Source organism: Scomber japonicus, chromosome 7, assembly GCF_027409825.1.
Source record: "Scomber japonicus isolate fScoJap1 chromosome 7, fScoJap1.pri, whole genome shotgun sequence".
Lineage (NCBI taxonomy): Eukaryota > Metazoa > Chordata > Actinopteri > Scombriformes > Scombridae > Scomber > Scomber japonicus.
In genome coordinates this window covers 9,182,028-9,201,929 of record NC_070584.1, presented here as the reverse complement: position 1 = coordinate 9,201,929, position 19,902 = coordinate 9,182,028, and the positions used below count along the sequence as shown (strand labels likewise).

At 38.9% G+C, this 19,902-nt stretch overlaps 1 protein-coding gene across 2 annotated transcripts in view; it reads left to right on the top strand.

Annotated features, from left to right (window-relative positions):
• Nucleotides 1-19,902, top strand: part of LOC128361967 (cyclin-dependent kinase-like 5) — a 33,207-nt gene that overhangs the window by 307 nt on the left and 12,998 nt on the right. For both annotated transcript variants that reach the window (XM_053322578.1, XM_053322577.1), the window contains exons 2-7: nt 1,964-2,186; nt 4,059-4,093; nt 18,475-18,520; nt 18,665-18,801; nt 18,913-19,033; nt 19,682-19,741. In XM_053322578.1, the coding sequence (XP_053178553.1) occupies nt 2,123-2,186; nt 4,059-4,093; nt 18,475-18,520; nt 18,665-18,801; nt 18,913-19,033; nt 19,682-19,741 (463 nt within the window). In that variant the 5' untranslated portion in view covers nt 1,964-2,122. The remainder of the gene's footprint in view (nt 1-1,963; nt 2,187-4,058; nt 4,094-18,474; nt 18,521-18,664; nt 18,802-18,912; nt 19,034-19,681; nt 19,742-19,902) is intronic.

The following is a 19,902-nucleotide window of genomic DNA, read 5'->3' as shown; positions in this document are numbered from 1 at the left end:
AGAGCTGTTAATGTGAGGCAATTTATACTAAGTTGGCTTCAATGTTGTCATATGTTGGACTTGTTGGATTTATTGGTGCCTTGTATTGAAAATGTGGGTGCTACATCCAATCTGTGGGCAGTCTTAACTGACACACACCCACTCTTTCTCTTTCTCTCTCTCTCTCTCTCTCTCTCTCTCTCTCTCTCTCTCTCTCTCTCTCTCTCTCTCTCTCTCTCACTTGAACACACAATACAAGCTACAGTGCCTGGTAAAAACAATCATCTTTCTGCCTGGTTATTGTGGGTTTTTCACCTGTGCAGGATGTGAGAAATTTCTAACAAGTGGCAACAGGACAAGTGCATGACAGACAGATACATCCACAGCAAAATGATTTACCACAATGCAACCTTTCTCCATGCATTTATTGCTCTCAAAAACTGTGTAATCAAAAAAAGACCCTTCAAATGGCAGTGATGTTGTGAGCTGGATCCCTTGTTCTAATATCTGTATATGTCATTGGAATGATCATAACAGCAATTCAGCCTTAAAAATAGCGCGTTGATCATGTGAAGTGGTTTAAAAGCACTGTATTTTGTTGAACCCCTCAGTCTATTACCACGCATGAGTCATGCTGTTGATAGAGACAAAATATATGATCCACAGCAATGCCCAGTGCATTCCTGATCATATTAGCCTTCTAGGTCTGGGCCTGGAGGGTAGATGGCTGAAATCTGCTCTGAAAAACAACAGGCTGCACGCCACTGTGTGTAGGCTGGGGGAAATGAGGAGAAGAGGGAAGCACATTACCACCACACTTGTGTTTTTCTTCTTTCTTTTTTTTTTAAAAGAATAGATGAATGCAGGCATTTTCCCTCCAGCTTTGTCCACCCTCAAGTTTACCCACAGTTGCTCTCAGTTTACCTGTGCCGACGGTCTACAGCTGAGTAAGATGAGGGAGTAATAGACCACACGGCGACGTTTAGTGCTCTGGGAGACACAGAGAGTTTATTTTGGTGCCGAGGCTCTGCATACTGATGAGCAGCTCCCGTGCCCACAGCACCGTAGGAGACTGGGAGTGTGAGTAGGCTCTGTGAGTCCTTGAGCTTTCCAGCAAAGGAAAGGATGAAATGGAGAGAGCGTATCTGGAGCCTTATCTGATTCAATAAGAGTAAAGAGAGCACGGATACCAGAGGAGACGGTCTGATCACATTCAGAGATAGCTTGGTTCTGTTTCACCCCCTCCGAAAAAAAGGTAGGCACAAGAAGAAATTTGGAGGATTCATGAAAAAATGTTGGTTGATTAAATTTGGTATATTTTTCTCTTATTTTCTACAAACTTTATATGTATAAGGCATGAAATTTGACATTAACTTATTACCTGATCTATCATAAAGGGGCACTCTGATTTTACACAGTTTACTTGTCATTGGAGAGTGCTTCTCAGCCTGTGATAATATAGTTGTATAATGTATTGTGTGGCTCTGGAGGACGGTTTGTGAGCTCTGAGAAAATAACCCAGATGATGTCACCAGGGTTAGGTTGAATCAAGGTAATATAGCATTTAATAGAGAAGCATTAAGAGGTTGTTTTTAAATGAGGGCATTTAACAGGCAGAGAAGGTCTAATGAAAGATTAATATTATTGTAGGATGCAGCAGTTTTTTCCCTTGGTTTTTAATTGTGACTAAAAGTTAGCATATTGCTTTTTTTTTCAAAATGTTCCCCTATTTTTTTTCCAATTTTCAATCATTTTCTCATCCCCCAACTTTATAAAAGTGCTATGCTAAATAGCTGGAGTCCCCCTTTAATCATCATTTTTCTCCCCTTGAATTGCCTCATACAGATTTGTGTCATTAAGCTACACACTCTTGACACACATGAGCTACAGTATTTCACAGCAGGTATTGGCAATGAAATGTCAAATGTTGAGGGTAAATAAGGAGTATACAGTATATATTTTTATTTACTACATGTTTTCGCAGGTAAAAGCGAGCCAACTGGAGACGTCATGAGGCGAGTGATATGGCTCACAGCTGGCATTTGTCTCTCGGGAGCCAACAGCTGGCCGCCTCATGCCATCCTGTAGCCGGGCCCTCGCTCTCTGAGCTCCACGCACGTCATGCAACATACCTTTTGACTTCATGAAGATCCCTGACATCGGTGATGTAATGAATAAATTTGAAGTCCTTGGGATCGTGGGTGAAGGTGAGAAAAGCCTGTTTGCTTCCAACGTGTTAAAAGAACAATTTGCACGCTGTCAGTCTAACAAATGTCATCAACTACTAATCCAGTCCAGCAACAGCATTTCATTTGCACTCACAAATGCATTGTAGGGCTTTTCAGTGAGTAATCATTTGATTGTTTTTATCCAATTTCCCTGTAGAGCAAGGCCCTTAAAAGCCTGATCTTGTGTTCATGTTAGCGCAATTCAGTAAGGTCAAGGACAATTTTTAAAAGACTTATTCATCAGGAACAGCTTAATGTGGAAAAACTGAAGCCAAGTACTGTGACCCGAATTCAAACTCTGGTGTTGATGGTGTAGAAATAAGTGGTGGTGGTGGTGGTTTTAGGTTTTTTAGACTTCATCTCTATTGTTGTAAATATCAATGACACAGGATGATTTGATACTCTGAAGAGCTTCTCATGGCTTCTTCTTTTTCCTTGAGTCACTTGTTCGTTTTAAAGTGGCAGAGATCCAGAGGTTGAGGCCACCCAATTGTCCCAGTTTTTACAGTCATGCGCCCACATCCCAGGATTTTTTTATAACCTGTTCATAACACGTAGGACACCACAGTTCAACTTTTAGATGGATTTTTTTTTTTTTTTTTAAGTGCATGTCCAACGATGAGCAAGACTGGAAGGGAGGTAGCTCTTTTTGGTGCTGTGTTTAACTGTAAAGTTGTACAAGTGCTTGAGCCGGGCTCTGCTCCCCCTGCCCCTCATGGCACAGCTTGCTCCACTTGATCCAGCATCATAGATTTTTCCTCGTTGATCATGAGGTCAGTCAATGTTGTTAGTCATTTAGGGCCGAGTGCTGCATGGCTCAGCCCAGCTATTATAAAAAATACGCAGAATTGAATGCAATTATCTACATTGCCATAATCTGAGGAGGGAAATGGCTTATTATGGTGCTTCTTTATCTTTTAGCACATCATCACATATACTTTTTATTAAAGTTATGCTATTATATAATAGTAATGGATTTGTCTGTCATTTGACTTCCTTTTTTGGTGTGTTTAAGTGCATCAACATTCAAGATTTGAAAGTTGGCTGATGAGCAGCTAATATTTTTTATGGAAAAAGTTCATTTTTGGCACTTTCATTAAATCATTGTAAGTCATGTAAAGTAGTTCATAGACATAAAAAAACCCACATCTATGGTCTTATTGGAGTCAAAGGGTGCACGTCCATGTCTATTTGAAGTATTTTAGAAAGACAGTAAGTGTATAAGAGCAGTTAACTTGAAGAGATTCGATGGTGTCTTGTGGCGCTGATGTGCTCGTGAAGGAGCAGCGAGCAGTTCGTCGTATGCCTGCTCAGTCCAAGAATTCCTCTTGAACCCTCGGGGGATGCGTGTGTGTGACTGCCAGGGTCGATAACATCAGAACTACAGTAGCTTGCCAACACTTGTGTCCTACTTTCTGAGCCACCTGTCTCTTTATAGAGGGGGATGATTTTCCTTAATTCATGCAAATGTTTAAAAAAAGGGTTCTCTTTCTTAAAACCTTTTTCACTTTGTAGCACGGTGTTGAAATAAAAAAGGGGCTCAGGTGGGTCTTAGACTTGTTAGGAAAGGGACATTCAGTGTTGGCCAGCTCACTTCATGTGAGAGTGAGAAACTTTCTAAATGGAGCTAGTCTTTCTTTATTCATGACAGTAGCTCTGGCATTGTTCATCCCATTTTTGAAACTGAATGTATGCTGTCATTTTTTTATTATTTCATAAGGCTCTGCTTTTAAGTGAAGTAGGCCCACGTGAACAGCAGTAGTAGCCTGTGGAAAACATACATACTTAAAATATTCATGGAAAGATTAGTTGTGGTATATCTCAGAGTTAAACCTTCCTTTTCCTTTCTAGGTGCCTATGGTGTTGTTTTGAAGTGCCGACACAAGGTAAGATCTTCCAAATTGTAGTATAATCAACTCAATCTCTCTCTGCTTGTTAGTCTTTATCCGGTTATGTTATTTATGTCATGCAATAAAAGTTTTAAAGGACTGGTTCACCATTTTTCATAACAGTCAGGAGCCCAGATTAACATTGAAAGAGGTTTTTCTAACCATAATCATTCCTCCTGTTCATACTGACCATTAGAAGATCCCTTCATAATGCACTTGCAATCTAAGTGATGGGGGCTGAAATCCACAGTCCTCCTCCTGTGCAAAAATGTATTTAAAATTTGATCTGAAGCTAATATGAAGCTTCAGCTGTCCAAATGAGTCAAATTAAGTAGATATCTTTCAACCTTACAGATATGTGGCAGATATCCACTTGATATGATTCACTCAGACTGCTGAAGCCTCATATAAGCTTCACATTAACTTTTAAATGACTGTGTGGACACACTGTAGATTTTGGCCCCCATTACTTCCATTGAAAGCACATTTGAAAGGGATCTTTTAATAGTCAGTATGAACGGGAGGAATGATTACAGTGAAGAAAAAGCTCTCTCGCTGTTGATATGGGAACCTGACTGTTCGTTTAAGACAGACTGTCAACCTGTTCTTTAAAGCTTTTATTGCATGACATTCATATGAAAATGTAGAAAATTGCAGGACTGTGGGGATGGAGGTTGGAGGGTTGGAGGGAAGGCAAGTTGACTTCACGATATGCTTGTTGGAGGTTATATGACATGCATCTTAAGCATTAGCATTAGGGTACCGGGGCTCGCCCAACATAATGTATTTTTAAAGGTTTGTCTGAAGCAAGTGTTCTTCATGCAGCTGGTCTCTCCACTTTAGTGTAATGCACTGGTCCTCTCCCTCTGAATGATCAAATTGGCTCAAGTGGCTCCCATGGATGGCTGGATAATCGGTTATAGTCCTTTTGTCTCTGTTCAGGTTAATCAGTGAGAGGATCTGTTTTGAATGGCAGCACATTTTTCAATTTAACTACTCTGTGGCAATTATTTCCTCTGCCACTTCATATATATTTTTATTCATGTAAATGCGTCTGTAATAGTGCTCCTCGAAGCAATTAATATTTTAGCGTGCGTAAAAAGAAAATCAAAACAAAACAAAAAAATCCAGCAGGATTTTGAAAAGCAGGCGACCCACACTGCAGTAACAAGCCTTGTCATCTCAGTCCATTTAAGGAAGCGGCTGTGCCAGGAATTGACAGCAATCCAGTGTGAATAAGAGAGACTAACTACCTCCTACTTACTGAGATCTGCGGGAAACAGACAAAACACTTTCCGAGCTCTCCTCATCAAAAATTCCTCGTCGTTGTTCTCGTTCTACAAATTGCCACAGCGCGTATGCATTCATTACAGTGTTTATTACAGCAATGACCTTACCCAGTGTATCCATTAGCCAGGTTTCTAATGCCAACGAGTTAGCTCAAGTGTGAGAATCGTAAAAGACAACGGCGCCAGACTTGATGTCGAGCGAGCGTTCAGAAGCGAGGAAAAAGAGGAAAAACCCCGCTGTAAGCCGGAATCACAGCCTATAATTACTGAGCTTTATTATTCAGACTGATTGATCCTAGGCCTTGGCAGCTGCAAATGCCAATGTCTCCATTTAACACAACAGAAGTCACGTCAGTCGGCCTCAGTTAGGTCCACACAACAGATGGAGACTGGTGCTTTGTCTGTAACACTCTCTTTATTGTGTTTATTTGTGCGAAAAATCCATCATCATAACCATAACCGTAGTGTTCAACATCCTTGAGGAAATAATGACTTCTTTTTTTTTTTTTTTTTTTTAAACCTAGTCACCAAGTGAAAAGTTTATCAGAGCCATTTAAACTAAAGCTAGAATAATATGTCAGCTGGGCCAACGTGAATATAAGCATTTGGCTTATTTTTAATATTTTGGAGGAAGCAGAAACAATATACTTCTTTCATTACAAGCTGGTGTTAGTAACTTAATATGCAGTGGAGCAATATCTATGCCCACTGTAAATGTGTATAGTGTTTATGTTTAGTTATATAATGCCACAGTCTGCCCTGTCCTATAATCATTAAAGTTGCATTGATCAGTATTTTGGTTAAAGTTATTGACTAGATGATGAACATAATGGAAAATGTGACTAAGTTACTTTGCAGCACTGTCAAATCAGTTAAATATCAGAGTATGTGGCATCACTTGAAAACAAGAAGATAATGATAACATAAAGATCGAGTTGGACTCCGTTCATTATTCACCAATGTACTGATTGGTGCTTTACTGTCCGTAATGCGGCAAAAGTGCTGTAGTAAAAAAAAAAAACATTACAGCAATCAGTTAGTAGTAACCGTGTTTCCATTAGTGGATTTGACAATGGTTTGTAAAGCTAATTTGGAATGACCTTTTAATTAGATCATTACTTTTTTACAATTTCTCTGGCATTTAACAAATGAAGAACAATCCCCTATAGAAGTCTGACATTTTCTTACACAGTCTCTGGGCCTTGTGTGTGTTGTAAATTCAATAATATATGCAGTTTCCATACAATATCTGTTAGTAACTTTATTGCTTGACGTGTGAATGCACAGGAGGATGAATTTTCTGGCCGCGAATCAATATGGACCAGTGCCATCTGGAAAATATTGTATTGTTAGTGTGAATGAACCAACGTGTGTTTGTTTTTTTTCAAGGGCTAACTCACAGATCTATGCTGCATAATTGCGTGTGCATCTACACACAGACGCAGGCACACAGTCAAAAGAACAGTTCATGCGCACAAACACATGTGTTGACACTCACAAAGCAGAATCACACATAAGCTTTCTAAAGGTTTTTAATGGTTCTGTGACTACGGGCATTAAAGTGTACCGGCCAGAGAAAATGGCTTCATTCGTATGTAACAACTGCCGCTGAGTCGCAGCTGCTCGAGCTTTACAGAACATACTTATTTCACCAGCGGCACGCCCCTCAAATTTGTTTTACACAATACATGTATTTAACAGGAATAATTAGATCCAAGGAAGATCTGGGGGCCCGATACAGAAATGATAAAAATAGACCAACTGTGCATTCACCAATTTCCACACAATAATCTGAATCTATCTAGAGGCTGCTGGATTACACACACACACACTCACACACTCATACACACATGCTTTACAACATCCACACACACACTGAAGAGTCAGCTGGGCTGAGTGGGACATAGGGAAGTGACACAGAAAGGGATAATGCCTGAGGATAGTTTTTGGTGATATTATTTGGAGGTTTCAGGAGCAATCTTCTCAGTAGCCTATTAGGTCTAAGCAGATAAGTGGATGTGGATGATTCATGTCATTTTATCTTATTTTTTATAATTATTTAAGCAGTTTGACTGAGAATGAGTTGACTATTTATGGCAAATTGTTGGTCCAAAATAGGTTTGTTTTTATCTTAAAGGATGTTTGACAGAACCGCGCTTAAACATACATATATGTCTGAATGTCTAGTGACATCTTGTCTAATAGATACAGTCATACAAACTCACTTTAAGGTGACAAAATGTAGTTTAACAGGAAGCTGAAATAAAGTATATGCTTTCTGTAGCAGCCCTTCAGTTCTGTTGGTATTATCAGGTTCCTTGTAGGGACATATTTATTTTATGACTACCTTAACACTGTTTTCTTGAGACTCTTGTCTCACTCACTAATGCCACATTTTTGAGGGAATACCCAGACTGAAAGTGCAACGCTGTAATATCAAAAGGCTTGAACACACTGGGGCACAGAGAAGCCTTTGTCTTGTTGTTCTGGCTCATCTTTTATTAAAGGTAGGATGAGTGGGATTTTCCTGAAAAAAAACCCAATGTATATACTCATACAAAAGTCATCACTTATGACCTTTTAGAAGTGTGTTGGTATATGTATCTATAGGGACCCTGCACTCTGCCTGTATTTTCTTACTTTGGCATCTTATTTATCCTTATTCTGGAGGATGGGGCCAACTTTGTATGTCAACATAACAGTGGATTGCCAAAAGAACTAACCCTAACCATCTCAATTGGACATACAGTGCTGTACTGCTGCTATGACGACAGAAATAAGGGAAATACCATTTTCGTGGATTTTCAGCTATGTACTTGTGCACCTTTTACCAGCTGAGTCATAAGAATGCTCCAGGTCTTTTTCTCTTGTTTGTTGAAGCTTGATAAACTTGATTAAACATGCTAATTATAAGCTTTTGTCACTAAACTTAATCATATGTGTGGAGCTGTTAGGCTGTTTTTAAAACAAAAAGGTCATACAGATTTCACATGTAGATTTAAGATAGTATGGTATAAAATTTGATAATGTTTTTGATAGACCAAAATAGATAAGTGTCCCCACTGAAACCCAATTGGAGATAGATGAAGTGTGAGATTCAGTGATGGAGAAAATGAATGTTCTCCTATTTGTACCTGCGAGGACTGTAGTTGTATATTGATTATACTTCTTTAAATGATTCCTCCCATTCCTTGTCAGTATAGTATCAACGCTTATGATCAGTTAATTAGTGCTGCTTCTCTTTATTGTCATTTGTAAAATAAAATAATACTGAACACACTCCTTGCTTGCTGACAGCACTGTTTAGCCATTCAAAACCAGTTCTACTGCGGTGTAACGCTGTGAACTCTTTTTTTTTTTGCTTGTTTATTCATTGTGTTGACGAAACTGAGAATATCAGTACTGAGAGTGGAAACCACCCTTTTTTTTGCTTTGTCCAGTAAGACCCAGAGTTCACTGACACATGTTTGAAGGAATGTTTGCTCACTGTAGATTAAGGAGCAAACCCCCACCCTCCCATTTGACCCTGAACATCAGTTTTGCATTCAAACTAGAACATTTTGAGCATGTTTTGTATAGTTATTTGTTACATAAATGCTGTAAGCCTTTTAACAATTTAGTAACTGAGGTGCCTTTTTCTTCTCATTGTCCTTGAACACTGGCTACACTATTTAACTCTACTTCTACTGGCACACTTGTGTTCTAAGACCTTCCTCAAAAACACTTTGTACGCCTATCAAAGTTGAAACTTACCTCTGAGCTATACAAAGGCTTCTCTCTAACAGCTAATCTAAATCCAGGATAAGGCCCGTACATAGCCATCGGGGGTTTCTTTAGCTCGCTCCAGTATACGTGAGATGTAGAAGTGTGAGGGTAAACATGCGGTGAGCTGTGGTGAGTATTTATTTAAGTGGAACACCTCTCAGGAATGCATACTACACACAGCGGCACCCTCAATGTGCTTATCATTCAGTGAACCGGTTTCCCAAGCTGCCGTGTCTACAGAGAGGTAAAACATTGACAGCATCAGGGCTCTGTCTCCTCAGATTATCACGGTCTTAAATGATTCAGCCGGGAAGATTTTTAAGCACTAAATTTCTGTGATATGTTTTTTATTATTTTTTTATTTTTTTAATATTAATCGTAGGAGATTTAGAAAATTAAGCCTCTTTATGGCCCTTACTGCGGAGGTGTTCTGGCTACATTATGATTGGACCTCAGCCAGAGTCAGACAAGTGTAAATGCAGTCAATAAAAGTATGTTTACATCATTGAGAAAGTATCTGCCCACAGAGGAAGAGAGGCCTTCACGACAATTTAAACATATTTTTCATTTCAAATCACCAATAAAATGAATGTCTCATCGAGGCGTCGCAGTGCTTCAAGAGATCTTGAGGTAGACTGCAGAGCAGCTGCGTATGAGGAGTCATTTTCTGCATCTATAAAAAATGTGACTTTTGTTGACAGTGTACAGGCTTGTTACCTCCTTACCTAATTGCCTGCTTGGCATACTGCATGTTTAAAATAAGATCCCATTACAGTGTTGACAGAATGCAGACGAGAAAGCACAGAGACATCAGGTGTAAATGCAAGGCTGTGAGCATGTTTATTATCCTGATAACACACCAGCAGTCAATGCATTATATGACACTTTACAGATGTTTTTACACAATTGCCACAACAGAAATTTTTTAAAGTGCTGCACTGCGTTTTGATTTTGGAGCTCTTAAAAAGTCACATGAGCTAGTGCATCATGTATCATGCATGTCGCATTTACTTACATATAAATTATATAAATAGCAACAAGAAAAAGGCTTATATGGACATAAATATTTGAAATGATGAGGATTTCGTGTTCGTGTTCCTTTGCTACAGTAAATCCTGTATATTCAAGAAGAAGCAAAGTGATTATCATGGTTTTTCATTGCATCAATTTATATTTTCTTTTCTGCATCAGCCACAAAATGTGTATTTTTGCACTAACTCAGGTTAATATCATCATCAGTATAATATCAGGCTGCATTTAAAATTTTGAGCATGTAATTTTTTTGTTTAAAGCTAAGGATTTAGCAAAAGATTTAGCTTTTTGCACAAGTCTTTTGCCTAGTGAAACTTTATTGTGAAAACTGAAACAATCCAATTGTAGATTTACTCCTCTATCAAGTTAAAGTGATTGAAACAAGAGGAGGAAGACTGCTGAAGCTGACTTAAGATGAGACAATGAGAACAGTGGCTAATTTGACGTTGGCATGAAAAATCTAAGAGAAAGACATGAGCTTGAGTTGATTATAGGTGTATTTAATACCTCATGACAGGGATGTCCATGCATTAGTTGACACGCGTGAAGCAACAGACAGCTAAGTAAACAATCAGTTTCCTTCGTACAGTAAGTGGACAGTTTTATTTAGAGCCTCTTGTAGATAACACACTTTGGTCATGTTGCACTGCATAATCACTCCCTTTATTAAATGTGAACAAGCAAATTGGTGAGTTAAAGTGCAAAGAACACAGCAAGTGTTCTCCTGAGGAGTGGAAAGCAAATGTGATCACATGAGTCATCCTATTATTAGAAAGAGAGCAAGAACATATGTGGCACATGCCAAGTGGAGTCTACAGGCACAATGCTCGCCTCTCATGGTGAAGGCTCCTGGCAGCTCCAGTATGGCGTGGGGTTGTATTTTCCTGGCATGGTTTAGGTTCACTAAACCCCTGAGGGCAAGAGACAGATGCCAACATTAAACCTATCTTAGTCAACATGCTCAACCAATGGTGAAGCAGCACTTACAATCCAGTGAGTGGTATTTTTTCAGAATGATACTCCATACTTTCCCATTAGCCTCAAGCACCTGATTTATTGTGTGTTAGCACACAAATAAAGATTCTAATCAAATTTGTTGCACAGCTGAGTTACATCTATCTGCTCTCTGTCCCGTATTAAAGACTAAATAAATCACCAGAGTATTTCCATTTCTCTGACTTTGAACTTCCAAATAAAAGCAAAGAAGTTCCTAGAAATAATCTTTGAGTAAATCCACATTTAATGACAGAGAGAAACAAAAAAAACTGTTATTGCACTGTTATATATTGACTTAATGCGACCCATTTGCGACCACTCTTTTTTTGTTTTTGTTCCATTTTCGTTCCTAACCTCCTGTTGCCATTGTCAGATGCAGTAAACGCAGAGACAATTTCTCAAAGTTTTGGACTCATGTATACATTTATGATTAAATTATATGGCCTGACTCATTCATTTGACGTTAGCTGCTGGTGGTAGCATATTAACCTACAGTATCTCAGTACGTCTAACTCTCAGAAAGAAAACAAATAAAAGCAAATTTCCCAGAATGTTGAACTATTCCTTTAAATTATTAGTACAAAAATGTATGTGATTAATTTTTTCATTTTTATTTGTCAAAAACGATCACTAAACCAGCTGATTTTGCTTTGTTGGTCTAGAAGCTGACCTGTAAACATGTATTAAAATACTATTTTTTTGTTAATTAGCACAGTTTTATATGGTGTATTTGACAATTCTGTGAAGTGTAATAATGTAAATAAAACCAATAGGAATTAGTATTTAGCATTTCTGACTAAACCCTAATTAGTAGCTAACAGCAGGTGTTTCTCATCAACGATATTGGTAGAAACACCTGCTGTGATGTCACTAATTAGATGCTCCAAAAATGTCAACTCTCAGATAACAGTGAAACACTTTTCTGCTCTGTGTGACTCACGGATGATTTGCCCTTTAATGTCATGTCAGTTTACCCACTGAGAGGAAAACCATTAACTGCTGGAAATGATTCCTAAATGTTTGCATTACTTTAAATTGTTAAATGGAGATTCAACACAACGATAAAAGAATTAGTAATTAGTGTATTGACTGGATCCATTAAGCCCATCACTGTTTTGGGAGATGCCAAGTAGCATCCAGTGAGTCACCACAGCTCTGCAGTCATCTGTTGTTTGTCCTGTCTCGATCATAAATGTTCCGTTTTTTTTGATTGTCTATTATTTTAGTATCGCTTCAGCTTTGTCGTTGCGTAACTAATGGCGCCTTTTTTTCCCCACACATAATAGAACTGATGCAGTAGGCTTGGATTTTATTCTTCCTAAATAAGCTGAGTGGCTGTCAGTAACATCTAGATTTATTTGGTGGCAAAAAAAAAAAAAAGTCTATCCGCCCCCTTTGAAGGAACAGTTATTTTTGCACCCAGTGAACAGAAACTGGGACAGGAGAGGAAAAAAGGACTTTCACATCTAGCATTAAATGGGTCACCTTGAGTGGAGCACTTGTCTATGTGGTCCTATCTGGAGCCAGAGAGAGAGAGAGAGAGAGAGAGAGACAGAGAGATATAGAGGGGACACACGTTTCCTGTCTGAATGTTCGCGTCCTCATTGTCCCCTGATAGATGGAGGCTATTTCAAGTCTAATTCTGAACACAGACTGTCTGTGCCAGTCCACCTGTTGATGTGCCCTTTGTGACTGGAGTCTCACATCCTGGACGTGGTCTCTTTCTGAAGTTCTTTCCACTTATAGTTATTATTATACTAATAATAGATATAAAGGGTTGCATTAAAGTGACGCACTCCTGCCTTCTAATTAGTCTAATATAAAGTTTGATTCTCAAATGTTTTGCAACTTCGTGAAGAAAAGCTGCATCAGAGACTACTGACTATATTTAAATGTGGACGTCATGACAGCTCCCAAAAGTGAAGCCAAAGCATCTTGAGTGCTTCCTGGCTGCAGTTAAGGTCATAAGTCCCACCCCCTCCATATTAGCAGATGAGCCAAACTAAAAAATTAAAGTACACAACAAATACTTTTTTTTTTTTTTTTTTACCAAACATGATTTCTGTCATTTTAGATAGCTCTTATAAAGTGCTCAAGTTTATTTTTAATTACTTATTTGACGGTATAAAAAGGGGATGTGACTTCCTGATTGACAGCTGTGACAGCCACTGTCAAACCTCTGTCAGTTGGTGGGATGGCTGAGGTAGGACGTGGAGACGCGTCGTCCATATTTACATACAGTCAATGTCTAAGACAGTCACCTTGGCTGTCCTTTCTTTTGATTTGACACATTGAGTCGTTGTCAAGCGCTATCTGTTGGTGGCTGATTAGCATTTGTAGCGTCACTTGTCAGGGCATATACCATGAGGTGGACTATTATCAAACAGCACAGGGTCATGTTACTGTGAATAACCCTACTGGACTGATGTTGCTAGTGGAGATTGTTTTGTGTAAAGATGAACAGGTACGGATGGAGGGATGAATTTCTGTTGGCTGCTGCAGAGCGGCTGATCAGAGTCATTCCTATTCTCTCTGTGTCTCATGATGTGGCTCCTCATTGACCTATACAAGAATTTTACATTGTAGAATAAGAACAATATGAAAGATGAATAAAATCAGCAAGGTGACATGACACTAGGGATGGGCATCATTTAAACAATTATGATACCAGTACCAATCCAAGTACCCTTAAAGTGATACTGATACCAACTGACTACTTCATTTGATACCCATCATGTGAATAGAAGCATTAAATTGCATAAAATACCTGCACCCCTCCACATCTAAATGAATAGATTTTTACACAAATGCATTTTGAAAGTCTTCAAATGATTATTTATTAATCTAAGAATGCTTGTGTTGATTGGCTGTGAGCAAGTCCATACAAATAGTAATATTTTGTAGCTCTGGGTGCAAAAAGGATCGATTGCAGGTATCGTTTGAAGGGACATGTTTTGATACTATTTGGTATCGATTAATTTCGGTTGATACCTTAAAGGTATTGAGTACCAATACCCAGCCCTACCTGACACAGTAATAAACATTCCTTTATGCTTACGCCATACACTTAAAACTGTAAGCTCCACTTTCTGCATCACGTTGCCCACTCCACTCTGAGCTTAATGTCTATTTAGAGTTTAAAGTCTGCTTTGATCTTAAAGTCCATTATGTGATTTGTTTGAGGTCATTTTTTAAACATTTTGTTAAAAAGTCTAAGTGCTCATCATCCCAGAGATTCACCAGCCTGTTATTAACACGTTTCACGGTCCATCACTTCATGTTTGATCTCCTCCTTTTAGACAGTATCTATAGAGACGCAACACAAGATTTTGGCATTATTAATCTGCTCATATTATCATCTGTGTAGAAGATCATCTTTGACAGGAAATCAATGTTGTTCAAGCCGCAGAGGTTTGACAGCACACACTTCAAACCAGATGAAAAGGATGACAGAATGATGCTTGTAGGACTGTAGATCATCTTGTTTCAATCAATATCAAGAACAATAAATAACTTGGTGATTAATTTGTTGTCTTTTGTGATTTCCAGTAGGTGGTGTAGCTATGAAACAGACATAGTGTGAAAAAGATACTAAAGGGTTCCTGAGTGTACGTGACCATGATCTGATTCAGGATCTTAGTCACATGTCATCCCCTTCCCTCTGCTTCTGCCCTTGTCTTTCCACTTTCAAATTTTGAACTTTGAAAAAAGGGCAAATCTGAAAAATAATCCTATAAGATTAAATCATGACTTAATCTCAGAGGGCAGAAAAACTGCTGCTGCACTTCTCCGCCGCGGGTTGAAACTTTGATGCGTGTTGCACTCGTGGCTATATTCTAATCATTGACGTCACAGCAGATGTCTCCCAGCAGCTGTCAAGGACAAAACACCTGCAGTGTCATCAGTAATTGGGTTGTAAATAAAAAGTTTTGAACCAGAGAGAGGAAAGCAGTTGATGGCCTGATTAATAGTTAACTTTACGGCAGTTTTACATCTTTTAAAACTTTACATATAATACAGCATGTGTAATTTTATCTGATAAAGTTGTCTTGGATATACAGCACAGTAGATACAGTACTGTAGGTCGCCTGACTAGGTGGTACAGAATAGGTGGTCCAGTTTAATAAAAAGTGCTTAATCTGTGCTATTCATGTCATGGGAGAGGGAATGCATGTTCATAGTAAATAATCATTTACCCAGCTTGGATTCTCTCCCACATAAAAGAGCCTTGCAGTCCATCGCCACATGGGAATTCCTAAAGAGCTTAAAATAAAATGTTACACAAAAAGGTTCAGAGCAGCCGGTGTGCTGCACTGATCCCTCCAACATGAACATGAACACGTAATAAACTGTAAAACTTATCCAACTGTTATAAGTTACTAAAGTGACTCTCTGAATGGCTGTTAACAAATGAGAGATGTGTGTGAACATATTTATTAGGTTTAAACTTCACATTTTCAGATTGTGTTCAGACTGTAACGGATTTTGTTCTTGAAGCAGAAATAACTCGAGCTGACTTCAGTGATGTAATACCCTGTGAATCGGAGCAAAGAAATCTTAACAGGTTCCCTTGAGTCTATCAAGTCGTGAAGTCACTCTTTGGGAGGTGTTCTGTGGAGGTGGTGGTGATGGTGATGGCAAGTGCACGATGTAGTGACTAACTTTAGAGCCCTTCACAGCTCTTGGGACCAGATCAGTGTTGTCAGCACCTGTGAAGTTCCTGTGAAATAGTGCTGAACCATATGCTGAACCCTCTCCTCCATTGTCTGACCAAACATTTATTAAAGCCCAAGCATTAAAGTGCTCGGGCCATAATAAATGTTTGATGAGCCCACTCTGAGTCTTCTTGTGTCCACTTTGTGCTGTACGAGTAAAGTTACTATGTGGAAGTGATAGTTATTGCCTCCTGGGAAATGTATTGCTCCATTAATATTTCACTTATGTAGTATCACCTACTGGCAACAGGAAGAGGGGCTTAAAGGGCACACAGTTCATCAAATATATCCCCAATATCCAATATGTCATCTTCAGCGCAACATACTGCACATAGAATATAATATTTTACCCTTTCACACAGTGTCCAATAATCCTTAAAAATTTAGAGCTGTGTCAACCGGCCTCCAGCAGCGATCCCACTGTTACCGCTCCATCCAACGTGCACATCCTTCTGCCATGATACTGTGTCCTGTTCATAAACTGTGCAAGTGTGTGTGTGATGACGAGAAGAGGTTTCCAAATAGAGGATTTGGAATGTGGTTTTGGGTTTCTCTGTTTTTTGGCAAATGGGTGGAATCTTTGTGGGACTGAGTCCAAGACAAGTGAGCAGCAGCCACCATGGCTGCATGAAATAAAGCAAGTTAACAAGCTCCCCAGCACTTTATTTAATGTGTAATTCCTTTTTAATAAAATATTTTACATTTTACATTGAGGCACACATTAGGGATTAACTACTGAGAGATAATACTGAAGGGGACCTATTATACTTTTCTTTATTTTCAGTCACACACATTATATAATGTTACAATGTTGGATGTTAGTATTTAACATATAGCTACTGCGGTATTGAGTTTTTCCCTACTGCACAAATTAGCAAAGCCACTCAAACCGTTGCTATAATTGCCATGAATAAAAGTTTAAAAATGCAACCTCAGGTCTTAGGAAACAACTGGTAAAATACAATATTGGCCTGAATGTAAGGCAACCCTGACTAGAAAAAAATGACCCAATAAACAGACTTTAAGACACTTGGTAGCCTAGCAATGGTAAGTCTACAAACAACCCATATTGCAACACTCAGTGTAAGAGTGGGTTTTACACTGGTCTTTATTCACTCAAAAAGAATATTTTATGGTGTTTCCTGTAAGCTCGCTTCACAATAAAAGTCTCCTATTTAAGTCAATTAAAAAAATTTAATATGAAGTGGCAAAAGCAGGATATGTTGGGTTTGCATCAGCGGGAACTTAACAGGACTCTGATACAGCTGTCCCTCAGCAGGCTTCCTGAAAGCTGGCCAATGTGAGCAGAGTGGGCTCATCGGGAGAGGGGTTTTAAGACACATGAGCTAAAACTGCCTCTTAGAATAATGCAGCTACAGCCACTGACTGGCTCCTATTTCCTGCACTAGTCAAATGATTTAGACATATAACAGGTTATTAAATTTATACTCAGGCTGTATTGCGTGTGCACAGTACAGCGATGCTCATGAAGTTGACCCTTCTGTGAGTCATCCTATATTTCTCTGTGCTGGGAGGAGGGCTCACCGTTCACTGTGATCCATGTTGGAGTGGTGTGATGCTGCCTTTGGCTTTCTGAAGGGGGGCGGGGAGGGGGGGGGGGGGGGGGAACTGGAGCACAGCTCTGAGCCATAGGCAGAAAATACCAGGCCTAACTAGGACATGTCGAGAAACGGGGCTAGTGGTGGGGCGTCTCTCACAGAGAACTTCATAGAGCAATGATGAAAAGTGTCTCAGCGAAACTGTGACTCAGTGGTGATTTCTCAACCAGATTAGCTCCTAATTTCTCCATCCAAATGTCGAAGATTAAAAGATTGTTTCATAAACCACCCACAATTCCAGGTGTGTCAGTCCTAGTTGTTTACTTATTCATTTATTTCACCAATGAATCATTTTTCTAAAAAAAAGTTTAACCACATTTGTTTGTTTGTGAATAGTTAATACAGTATGAAGTGAACCTTGACCCTTTTCATGGAATGATTAGCTATGGCTGCGACCAAATAGTATAAATGTCCATCCCAGGCTATATTATGAGACCAAGAAAAGCACTTAATTCTCACATTTGAGAGCAGGTAAACATAATTTGAGGTATTTTCGCTTGGGAAATGTCAACGATTATAATGTAGTTGTCAAGTAATCTTAAATTGATTGACTATCAATTAATTAATACTCATCATTGTAGCTCTACTCTTTCTTGAAAAAGCAAGGAAAGATAAAACCATATAAAAAAGAAAAGATCAGAAAACTATATATATATGAAAATTTAAAAAAAAAATCTGCCCAGTCATCATTGTACAACCTCTTCAATTCATTAAAGCCTCAAGTTTGAACCCACTGATCTGATAATACACACTCATATCATGTTTTTTCATTTGTGTGCAGTTAGGTACAGTATGTAATCAGGTGATCTTGTGTGAAGATTTGTACTTAAACATGTGTTTAGGCACAACTATCTATATCATTTCTTGTATCAGCGATAGCAATACTGTGTACATGATGCACTGACTGCAGCAATGACCAGGAGGTATAACTTCTCATTATTTGCTCTGTGTTTTCATTACAGGACACCAATGAAATTGTGGCAATTAAGAAATTCAAAGACAGTGAAGGTAAGAAGGGTCTCTTCTTTGATGAGGAACACTCAAATTTGTATTTTTCTGTTAAACAAAGGTTTTCTGAGCGTCAGTATGATCATTTCATCCTTATCTCAAATAAGCTTATACGGTCCTGCTTTCCCTTCTGTCTCCATGCAGAAAATGAGGAGGTTAAAGAGACAACGCTCCGGGAGCTTAAGATGCTCCGCACCCTCAAGCAGGAGAACATTGTTGAGTTGAAAGAGGCCTTCCGCAGGAGAGGAAAGCTCTATCTCGTCTTTGAGTATGTGGAAAAGGTAGGATTCTTCTTCAGACCAGTCCTTAATGAGGTCTATACTGACTTTGTTGATGTTAATTGTTTTTTATTCATTGTGACATTTTTGGTTGTGTTCTCTTTTTTTTTAAAGAACATGCTCGAGCTGCTTGAGGAGCTGCCTAACGGTGTGCCGACGGAGAAAGCTCGCAGCTACATCTACCAGTTAATCAAAGCAATTCACTGGTGCCATAAGCATGACATTGTTCATCGGGGTAAGATCTCCTTTTCTTTTGATTTTTTTTATCAGAACATATAATGAAAATACTGAGAGGGAGACTGTGTCAGTGAGGCAGAGAAGAGCTGATCCTGATCCTAAGCCAGTAGAGACTCACGCAAGTCCTGGAAAGTACAGTATTTACCACTGGCACCATCTGGGCTTACATTTTGACAAACAAATAGACCAACAGTTGTCACATCTTTTTGAAAAATTGTGTTAAATAATGACAGAAAAAAAAATCTGGTCTGAAACTATGACTTAATAGGTTTTTTGATGTGTTTTATAGTGTTCATAAGACAAAAGCTTTTGGTGAATCAGTGACAGCAGAGCAGGAAACCAGATGGCCCATGTGAGCTTTTGGCACACCAATAGCCACGGAGCAGGCATCCAAATGGCCTGTGGGATATCCAAGCACACATACTGTATATGACAGTATTACTTAGGGATTTGATGTATAAGTTATGCTTCATCTTTACAATCTGTGAATTTTCACCCATAGATTCTTTTGATTCTTTGAAGTTTTTTTATGAGGATAACTCATTCACATTTTCAGAGACATATGAACAAGTGTAGCAATATAATGATGATGCCCCTCACCAGCTTATGTGTTGACTTATCCATCTGTGCTCTGCTTCTTCCTCAGACATAAAGCCAGAAAACCTTCTCATCAGCTCTGATGACGTACTCAAATTATGTGACTTCGGTGAGCTCCTCTGCAAAATATTCATACACTTTAGAGCTGCAAGAAAGGTAGCCAAACAGTCAGAGCTGAGATATGAAAGGAATATTTTCAACAGAGACTATATTTGGCTGAATCCAGTGCTTGAGTAGTGCTACTTGGAAGGCTTCATCCAGTCTTCTAAA